The sequence below is a fragment of the Leptinotarsa decemlineata genome, unplaced genomic scaffold (assembly GCF_025532065.1).
Source record: "Leptinotarsa decemlineata unplaced genomic scaffold, Ldec_3_MD MMD2_tig00001719_RagTag_RagTag, whole genome shotgun sequence".
In the NCBI taxonomy this organism is placed as follows: Eukaryota; Metazoa; Arthropoda; class Insecta; order Coleoptera; family Chrysomelidae; genus Leptinotarsa; species Leptinotarsa decemlineata.
This window is the reverse complement of record NW_027412569.1, coordinates 11,422,957-11,434,333: the sequence shown is the minus strand read 5'-3', so window position 1 is coordinate 11,434,333 and position 11,377 is coordinate 11,422,957. Positions and strand designations below refer to the sequence as shown.

General features: G+C 33.5%; 1 protein-coding gene across 2 annotated transcripts in view; it reads left to right on the top strand.

Annotated features, from left to right (window-relative positions):
- Window positions 1-652: 652 nt before the first annotated feature.
- Window positions 653-11,377, top strand: part of LOC111515412 (zinc finger protein ubi-d4) — a 31,181-nt gene continuing 20,456 nt past the window's right edge. For both annotated transcript variants that reach the window (XM_023171647.2, XM_023171640.2), the window contains exons 1-4: window positions 653-809; window positions 1,245-1,629; window positions 1,697-1,822; window positions 1,952-2,078. In XM_023171647.2, the coding sequence (XP_023027415.1) occupies window positions 685-809; window positions 1,245-1,629; window positions 1,697-1,822; window positions 1,952-2,078 (763 nt within the window). In that variant the 5' untranslated portion in view covers window positions 653-684. The remainder of the gene's footprint in view (window positions 810-1,244; window positions 1,630-1,696; window positions 1,823-1,951; window positions 2,079-11,377) is intronic.

Below are 11,377 nucleotides of genomic sequence, written 5' to 3'. Positions count from 1 at the left end.
AGTAGAAAAAAGTAAGCTACGGTGTTAGCGAAACACGTCAAGAAATATAAAATGTTTGTGAAAATTGTTTGATCATTTTCGTGGATGATATTGAGGTATTTCTCATCTAGAGAATTGACAGGGATTGGAGCTTCAAATACGAGTTGCATAGAATATCCCTGATGTAATCACTTCGACCTGTTCCCCATGTAAAATATTTCGTCAAAAACTCTCGACCTGCTTCACTCTCAATGAAGAAATAATGAAGATATCCAATAATTTCTAGCTTTCAATTCATAGGGGTGCTGATTACACCTCAAGTTACAATACTTGACCATGTCAAGTTAGCATATCAATTCTGCAATGTCGTTTGAACTTTACAAATAGTAGTAGTTGCACCACCTACTACTCAGTTGAACGTTATCATGAATGAATTTGCATAACAAATCGTTAGTATATTCGGTTCGCAAGCAATAAATTGGATAGCAAGTATAGTTGCCTATATTATAACATCCTCTTTTTCAAGCGAGGATAAACCAGAAGAAAAATGTGGTATATTAATGAAAAAAGTTTTATCAATGGAAACCTCCAACATTCACAGAATTTCATAAATTGAGTGCTACACCACAGAATATACACTATGACGACACGTTACAAGTGACACGGAACAACAGTGGCAGATTCCAGATTTATTTACTGATACTGATGATCGATAATACACGCTACGCTCACAAAATGGCTGTGATTGCTTCGCCTACTGTTGTTTTAACGCCAGTGGACGTTGTAAGTCCTACTGTGAGCACTCGAACAACTTTAGAAAAAATTGAAAGGTAAAGGAATGTTCATCATTATTTTGGAATTGAAAGCATTTGGTGTATTTGCGGTGCGAATCTTTCCTGCCCAGTTATTTGTCCCCTTCTAGTCGAATTTTGCTTTGGGAATCAATTTGCAGGATTCTCTAAATTAAAATAATTAAAATAATTATTGGTAGATATGAAACAAAACCTACTCCTTGCATAATTCTTTTTATCGAGTTTCCTAAACTTCTAACGCCATCTGTTGATATTGTTAATAGCCCAGATTGAAAGGGATGTGTTTTTATTTCTGGATAATATTAAAATAATTCTACTTATAGAAATTAAATTTCAGGAATAATAATAATCTCTATTAACCTTATCAATATTAATTGTATATAAGGTGGGTTAGGTTAATGAGCATTGTGAAGTAAGATTGAAAGGTGATAACATAAGGCAATACTTTTGTAGTTTTCTGAATGACCCCGCATACAAAGAAGCTTTGGAAAACTCTGTCAACTATAACACACGATTATGTATCGAAAGAAGACTGCGGTTGCCTTTCATCGATACTCAAACTGGGGTAGCCCAGAACCATTCGGCTTTGTTTATGAACAAAAGGCAACGAATCCCTGGTCTCTTTCCTGGTCAAATATACTCTTATCCACGGCAAAGATGGAGGAAAAAGAGAAGACAGTACCTAACTATGAACGCAAGAGCCTTCGCCAGAGCTGCAGACCATTTACTTGATGGCAGCGAAGTAGATATGCACAATATCTCGCAAATTGAGAATCCAGCCCTCCAAGACACTGACAGCAAAGATAGCCAGCTGCTCCTCAAGGATGAAGTCTCAAAGGTAAGAGATTACTTCTTGAAGCATTAAAAATGTTGAATTGAAACAATTCATTGGATAAATTTTCTAGGAGTGGTTTTATGATGAAACTGATATGCTGGAAATGGAAGCATATGATGAACCTGATCCCGATTCTGATTTGGATTACGAAGAAACGTACACAAAGAAGAAAAGAGGGAGACGTGGCACTGGAAGGGTATGCATAAGTTTTTTTTTTTACTGAAGTCCTTAATCCATGTCCAGGATTTATTTATTAAAAAAAAGTAGCCCTTATATACCTACCTGTGTGAAACTGATTGTCTACAAATAATTCTTGTGCGTTTAGGGACGAAGCGGCACCGACTCCCCCAGTACTCCAGGAAGAAAAAAAGGTGCTGGTAGAGGACGAAAAAAATCTGGGCTCAGTTTTGAGCCAACTCCCGGAGATCCTGACAAACCTTTCGCTTGTGAACGTAAGTTTTCAAACACTTTATCAACTCTACATTTTTTTATCACTTCAATGTCTTTATATGGTTCTAACGTTGATGTTTAAATGCTCAGTTGAAATATGTACTTCTATCAGTTTTCTCAAGAATAGTTGCTGTTATAAATCAGTATTAGAAGGTTGTACGTTCATGTTGTGGAAAATTATTTTATTGAAAAACTTGTCTCAATGAAAGAACGTAGTGAAAGTTCAACTTTGTGTATCAACCATAATTTTATTTGTAAAATTTGAAGTACATGTTTCTCCTGAAGAATTACACATTTTTTTCTTCACAAATGTCAAATGAAATGAATAAGTTCTGTCCAAGATGTATAAAATCCTGGTGTAGGAAGTTCAAGATACTACAATTAGATTTCTAGTGTTTTGTGTATTTCCTGCCAGACAATATCTATATTGTCTATAAATATCTGATCAGAAGATTTGATCCATTGGAGTTCTGTTCAAAATGTTATTGAACATGAAAAAACGTGAATGAATGAAACATCATTTCAATATTCTTCAAATTCATGTAAATGAGTAAAAAAATTTGCTGTAATGCAATGATTTACAATCTGAGAATATTCACATTCATTCCATCAGGTACTTAGATTCATCATGGAGTACCACAAAATCTACAATGGTTTTGAAAAAATCCGCGGTCTCCTAGATAAAATAATTTTAAAAAATGTTAATGATGATTACTTTCTGAATTCAAAAATCAACTGGCACAATTTATTTCAAGTCACTGATAATTTCTTCAACAGATACTATTATTTACGGAAACGCAGAACGGTCACATTTTTAATATTTGTTTCTTGGAAATTGAGACTTCAAAACCCGAAATTTAATCTTGAAGTTAAGACATTGTAACCCACATTACGACTTTTCACTCGAAATCCTGACTTTTAACTCGAAATCATGACTTTTAACTCGAAATCGTAAATTTCAACTCGAAATCGCGACTTTTAACTTGAAATTACGACTTTTTAACTCGAAATTATAACTTTTTAACTCGAAATTACGACTTTTAACTCGAAATTACGACTTTTTAATTCAAAACTACTACTTTTTAGCTCAAAATTACGACTTTTAACTCGAAATCATGACTTTTAACTCGAAATCGTAAATTTCAACTCGAAATCGCCACTTTTAACTTGAAATTACGATTTTTTAACTCGAAATTATAACTTTTTAACTCGAAATTACGACTTTTAACTCAAAATTACGACTTTTTAATTCAAAACTACTACTTTTTAGCTCAAAATTACGACTTTTAACTCGAAATCACGACTTTTAATTCAAAATTACGACTTTCAATTCGAAATCACAACTTTTACCTCGAAATAACGACTTTTACCTCGAAATAACGACTTTTTAACTCGAAATTATAACTTTTTAACTCGAAATTATAACTTTTCAACTCGAAATTTTAACTTTTCAAATCGAAACTACGACTTTTAACTCAGAATTACGAAGTTAAAGCAGTAATTTCGGAATTACGAGATGATAGTCGAAATTTTGAGATTAAAGCCGAAATTTTCAGTTTAAAGTCATAATTTTAAAATTGAACGCAAAATTTCGACTTTAACCTCGTAATTTCTGAATTACGACTGTAAACTCGTAGATACGACTTTTCAACACGACATTGCGATTTTTTAACACAACATTACAAATATTTAACATGACATTACAACTTTTTAACACGACTTACGGCTTTTTAACATGACTTTACGGCTTTTTAACACGACTTTACGGCTTTTTAACACTACTCTACGGCCTTTTAACACGACTTTACGGCCTTTTAACACGGCTTTACGGCCTTTTAACACGACTTTACGGCTTTTTAACACCACTTTACGGCTTTTTAACACCACTTTACGGCTTTTTAACACGACTTTACGGATTTTTAATACGACTTTACGGATTTTTAATACGACTTTACGGCTTTTTAACACGACTTTACGGCTTTTTAACTTGAAATTACTCGTAATTTCAAAATTACGAGATTTAAAGTCGAAATTTCAATATTTACTGTTACTCTTACAGTCCATGTAGTAATATTGATTAAAATTCACTTCTGTGGTTCCGACACTGTTACACATATCCACCATTCATTTGGACAACCCTTATGTTGATGTCTTTAGAACCTTGAAAAATAAATCAGTACAATAAATAGATCTTTCTGATACTTCACTTTGGTGGGTATAGTTCAGAGTTTTTTATCTGCCAAGATGGCGATGGTGTCCTTGACACGAATGTGAAATTTTCAAAAGTATCAAAGTCATATATATCGAGTGATGATGAAACAAAAATTTGTCGAGCGAAAATTTCCTATGCCACGTTTCTATGCATCTTGGTTCTGTGCTTGGGCATGCCGAAAGCGATTATACCTATGGAAATCGAAATAATTCAATAATTAGTAGCATACTTTAGAGATAACAGTGTTTCGAACGCTTCATGCTTTAGGAGAGCTTCTGTTATTGTTTAGGCAGGGACTCGAACCGAAAGAAAAAAACACAGAAACGTTTGATTCGATTCAATTCATAGGTAGAACATAGACTAACTGCATTATGGGAATCTGCTTGAATGATGTATTTATGTGACCAATAGGAAGGTTTCCAAAGATTTTTATTTTGAAAGTTGAGCAGGTATAGAAGATATTTACTGATCCTTTGAAAAGCACCGAATAATAGGACCGTTTTTGAATATAATGGTTAATTTTTTGAATGTTGAACTCGACCAAGTTGTCTAGTGTGAGTCATGATTCGTAATTCACATGTAGAAATGGTGAAAAAAATAGTAATTTTTTCAGAAAACAGAAAAAAAATCAAATAACAACATAAAATATCATGGATAGTTAAAATATTTGTATCAAATAGTTCCAAATTTGCCGTACCATCGAGAAGTTTTTATATAATTTCATGAGATAGCTATTGATTTCATAACATTGTTGAATACATGCGATATTATACAAGTGTAGCTTTCAAAATATTAAAATTTTCCTCCTGAGATTGTACGAGGTCTATTGAAAAAATAAGGTGAATGTTTCGCGGGCTGTGTACATTCTATTAGCTATGATTTTTTGATTTTTTCATATCAGTACACTCGTATCGAAGGTATGTTGCTAGTTTCAGCTCTTTAGCATGTCGAGATTGTTGGTGAGAGGCATAAAAATTTGATTTGTTTTGCCTGTTCAGCGATTTTCCACTATCGAAAAAAATTGATCAACAGTTGTGTAAAAAATGGAATTATGTGCTTAAAGACACTTGAAATGTTGACAGTGGCGTACGCTTATTGTGCTCTGACTCAGAAAAATGTTTACAAGTGGTACAGTTTGTCAAAAATAGGAAAAAGGGTGAAATTTTTGCGGCCTGCGATTATTTTTCGTTTTCCTCCAACGAAATCACATATCATGCATAACTTTTTTCAAGCTTTCGTAGGAACCAGCATAGTTATTTTCGGATTTAAATTTATGATGTTTGCTCCGAAGCATTGGAATCTTTTTATCAACAGAATAATTATTAATAATAAATCTTCGTAGCAATCCTTTATCAAAACCATCTAAGTTACTTTTAGCTGCGGCTTTCTTTTTATATTTGGCGTCAAAAAAGCAGCGGCTTCTCCATTCTCAATATATACTGCTTAAACTTACGCCAGTTGCCATAACAGCTCTTTCTTGAACTTTTTCAAAGTCCTTTATAGGTTTATTTTCTGCCTCTTCTTGTTGCATAAAAAAATACATTGGCTATAACTTCTCTCGTTTGACTTGTCAGCGATTTGGGTTTGATTTAAACTCCATCCTGGTTAAGTTACAATACTCAAATTGTACCCTTTACGCTGTAATTGTACCCTTTCTGCTCGGACTGTACATGCGGTTAACCCGCGATGCTCACTTCACAACAGACAAATTCGGCTGACTGGGCTGTGGGCGTTTCCACTCCTGTCTTCTGCGCACAGCTAAGGCGGTCTCAAATTAAGATTTTGAAACTTTTTCCTATTCTTGACAAACTGTACAAGCTTTTCATAGGAAGTCGAAAAGATGTAAATGACGACGCTGGCCCTGGACGCTCCAGCTCATCAACAATCGATGAAAATGTTAAGAAAGCGAGAAAAATTGTTATGGAGAATCGTCGAGAAGTTACTGAGGATGTCAGCATGTCAGTTGGCTCATACCACGCAATTTTTTCGGAATTTTGGGCATGAAGGGTGTGGCAGCAAAGTTCGTTCCAAAATTGCTGAATTTTGTAGGAAAACCGTGGCATAAACATTGCTCAGAAATTGTTGAATGGCCTCAACGGCGATCCAGAATTGCTTAAAAGGGTCATAACCGGTAACGAATCATGGATATATATGGTTAAGACATCGAAACCAAAGTCCATTTGTTCCAGGAGAGCCAAGACAAAAAAAGGCACGCCACTTTGATCAAATGTCAAAGTTTTGCTCACTGATTTCTTCGATTATCGTGGCGTAGTGCATCAGGACACATGGTCGTACAGTCAGTAAGGAATATTATCTTGAAGATAAGTCCCTGCTTGCGAGAAGCAATACAAAAATCCCGTCTGGTATTGTGGAAAAACAATTCACGGCCACCATATTCACCAGATTTGTCCCCCTGTGACTCTTTCCTGTTCCCAAGATTTAAGATACCCGTGAAAGAACGGCGTTTTGCGGCGATTGAGGAAATGAAAACTGAATCACCAAGAAAGCTCAAGGACATACCAAAAAGTGCATATCAGAACCGTGTGAAGTGTATTATATCTGAGTGGAACTACTTTGAAAAGGACAAAAAAGAAATTGATGAGTAAATAAATATTTTTTGATAAAGATGAAAATTCACCTTATTTTTTGGACCTCGTATACTAGATATATTTCGAAAAAAAAAGCTTCACCAATTAATACAGTTTTCTATTGAAAAAAATTTTGATTATCAGACTGAAAAGTGTCAAAGAAGGTGAAATAAGATTAGAAGGTGATGTGATAAACACTTGTGTTTTTCCATGTTTTTCATTGTATGAAATGTAAGTTGAAAGTGTCAATTTTTGGAATTTTGGAGTGTTGTAACTCTGGAAAAGGGAGTTCAAAATCTACATATCCTTTCAAAGACTTAGGAATTGGTCCTCTAGCATCGAAGTACACTTTGTGTGAATAATATTCAATTTTTTTTGCAACGAGGAAATCTGTTTCTCATCCCCATAAACGGTTAGTCTATGTATAGCGTCCGTATCAGAAAATAAAATTTACAAATGTGGTTCGAAGTTTCGGTTCGGGTTCAAACCACCAGGCGCTTGGGTTCTTCGATATATGCCTAAACTTGTCGCTGATATTCTCTTTTTTTAACACTCTCTAACAAACTTATTCTCTTTGTTGTTCTAATGCCTTACGATGAGCTTTCTAATCGTGACAAATATCTGATGGTACAAAATTTTTATCGGTTCCAGTCCCTCTCTCTCTCTCTCCCTCGGCACAAAAATGATAATCTTCTGGTCACTTCACGTGGGTTCACTTGGAAAGTAAAATACCTCAAAGTTCCAAAGCCGTATAGATATTGGATGGGAAAGAGGCGGTTTGGCTTGCACTTCTTCCTCTTTAAACAAAAATTGTGGGAAACCAAGTTATCTAGAAGAATAATTCGTTCTGTATGCCTACTCAATTAGTGAAATTGTGGGAAACTTCCAAAAAGAGGAAGAGGGGAATCAAGTTTAAAATAAACTGCGTAATTTCAGACACAAACTTGAACCTGAAACAATTACTATCACATAAAAGAAACACCATTGAGTTATACGAAAATACCTTTTTTTATTCAGTTTGTATTCCAAACATTCGTTACAGAATCATATCAGTCATAGGAACGCTACATACTAGGTGGGCTAAATAGTTCGTAGGCTGACACACAGATGGCGTTACTAGTAATAAATCCATAAAGTTTTTAGTTAACCCTAACTTAACCCTAAATCGCGAAATTTGAAGACAAATAAACTGCTATTTCATCAAGGCAATACACCGTGTCACAAATAAATGAAAACGATGGCAAAATTGCATTAATTGGGCTTCGAATTTCTTCCGCATCCACTGTATTCTCCATATCTGGGCCCAGTGACTTTGTTATGTTCTCAAACACCAAGAGAATGCTCTCTGGAAAGCAATTTTGCGACGACGATTTTTTTTTTATGTTAGCCTACGAACTACGAGTAGAGTTTTATTTAACCATGTTATGTATAAATACGTTTATGGCAGGTTACAGTACATAATGAGAAATACTGCAACAAAAATAAAATGTTAAAACATATAAAACGAATACATATATAAATGACAATAAAATTATTATTTGAAAATAATTATTGGCTGACCAAATAATGATTTGATGCTAAAAGATAATATATTATGGGTATTTTAATGGGTATAAAAGTTCACTCGCTTTGAAAATTATCGTCTTCAATGGTGGACTTCGAACTTTCGGAATAAGACACGTGTCTTATTACCTCTTTTTCACTTTTCTGGCTAATATTACAAAATAAAGCAGTCATTTCATTCATAACATTATGACTTTATATGTAACGGATGAGAAAAATCTGCCCATGTCTGATGACTGATATATGATTGTGTAGGTAAGCTTTGATAGTTTTGGATCAGTTTCAGTTTTTTTTTATTTTAGTATATACATCACTCAAATTCATATGCTCATTTGATTCACTAGAAAATTAATATTTTGAAATGAAATCTCGAAATTTTCATTTCTCCCAACTACCTACACAGTAGGACCTGCCGGAAAACAACTGCTTTCCCGGCTAATACCACGCTGGACAATTATATTCGACAGACATTTATGCAACATACCTCACCTTCCATAACGAGGGTTTGGAGTCCTGAATAGAATGAAATGAATTTTTTATAATTCAATGTTGATGTAAAAATAGTTAATTTAAATGGTTTGTGTCTGAAAGTTACTTTTTCGCATCATCTACACATCTTTGTGAAGAGTTTATTTTTCACTCGTTTGCTTTATTTTTTCCTTTGGAAGTTTTGTGGATGAGTGAAAGCCAAAAACTTTTTCCTCTAAAAACTCGTCTCTCTTAAAAAACACCCCTTTCAATTTATACATTGGATGTTATTATACGCTGAACAAAAAATACTTCTTGATTCAATTGAGAAATCAGTTCTGTCTTCCTCCTCTTTCTTGATATGTGGTAAAATAATATTAGTAATTATTAATGGAAACGAACTGAACTAGGCACAAAATCAATAGTTCAGTTAGCTTCTATTTTTTATTCTCAACATTGTTAGCTAATTTTAAAGAGAATTCTTTATTTATAGATATCTGTATAATCTACTTTAAATTAGTGCAGATAAACTTTTTTATAAATCTGTTCAATTGATATTAAATAACGACTTTCAAAATTTCATGAACAAAAAAAAATTAAAATGGTACAAATTGATAGTTAAGTACATATGTCATTACTGTGTCAAAGTTTTTTTTTTTTTTTGAAAAATCATACATTTCAAAATCGGCTGTGACAAGACACTTAATGATATTATCCCTTACAATACCAAAAAATCACCAATAGCTAATGAGCTCTTACAAATCTTGAAATATTAAGGTTGTCGCATCCACATTTAAAAATAAACGTAAATAAATATTTATCTGTTTCTATGTCGAATATATCCACCACAGTTTAATTGTTTTCCAATTTTGTGCTTCAATTATAGTTGAGAAACGATAATAATTAAAATTTGTTGTGAATATTGCTAACCAAACTCAATTTGATTACAAATCCATGCTTCGGTAAGGGTTTTTCGATATTCAGGAGGAAAAAATCAGTTTGAGCAACCCACCAGAAGATTTTCATTTGAATTTGGAATACGTTGAATTTGTTCCTTAAAACTTAAACAGTGCCACTCTTCTGTTTCTAATTTTTATAGAATCGGTTATTTTAGAATATGGAAATTAGCACATTTCAATGGAATCTCTAATAATTTTGTGAATATTTTCCACGTTAGATGGTGATTTGTCCCCTACACGTTTGAGAATCGCTAGATTTGCATATTGCTGTCATTGTTTAAAAAATAATAGCATTTCAATGAAGAATTTTATCACTTTAATTTTCATTCATTGTTGGATTCATAGAAATCCAACAGAGGAACAGCCAAAAATTAAAATTTCACTAATGTTATAATGTTGTTCATACAGTGCAGACCAATCTTTTTTTCTGTCACAAAATCTTACAATAGATTCTCACATGACCATGATTCTGAAGAGTCTTACAGATGGCTTAAATATATGAGATCTGTTGAAAAAATAAGGTGAATGTTTAAATTTCTCGGGTCACTTACATATTTATTAGCGATTTTTTCATGTTGGTACACTATTCGAATCACTATTAGAGAAGTTTCTGAGGATGTCGGAATATCGGTTGGCTCTTACACCAGATTTCGCATCCTGCGACTTTTTCCTGTTCCCAAGATTGAAGAGACCCTTGAAAAGACGGTGTTTTTTTTTTCGGCGATTGAGGAAATACAAGTCGAATTGCGGAGAGAGCTCAAAGATATACCAAAAGGTGTATATCAGAATTGGGAAAAACGAAAATTTACCTTATTTTTTGTACAGAAATCGTAACCTCACTCGATATAACAATATGCACAATTTTTTGTTCAATTTGATTATAAAATATACAGATCAAGTCACTTGATTTCCTTCCTTTTCGCAAAGACCATTGAACCAGAACTTATTCAAACATTCTACACTTTGAGGATGTTTTTGATTCCACTTTAAGTGGCTTTTCAACATTAATTCAGTACTCGTATATCTATCAGACGTACATAAATTATAGTTACGTGCATTTGTTGCATTTGAATCAAAGTAATATTGGTGTCTGGGATTGGTTTTTGATCTCTTGAGACTTTGGAGAGTTCTCAAGGAGCCACTTCCAGTTTGAATAAATCAAAAGAAGTAAATACCACAAAGTGATATAAGGAAAAATGAATTATAAAGAAAAAAAATTGTAGAATGTCACGTGAATGCTTTATTTATTTGCAGTAAAAGGGACACGAAATCGGAAATTAGGATGTAGGGTTCAGAAATATTTTCAATGTATTGTTTAACAACTAACTGAATCAACTTATTTTCTGCATACAATGTTGTAGCAATATTTCAATTCAAAACCTATTCTTGATATTTCCATTGAAATGTGCTGAAGCTTCGGGATTCTCAATTATTTGGCAAAACAAACTTGGATGTCTGCGACCTCTATAAACACAGCTGGAACTAAAGAAACCGCTGTATATTTTGAATTG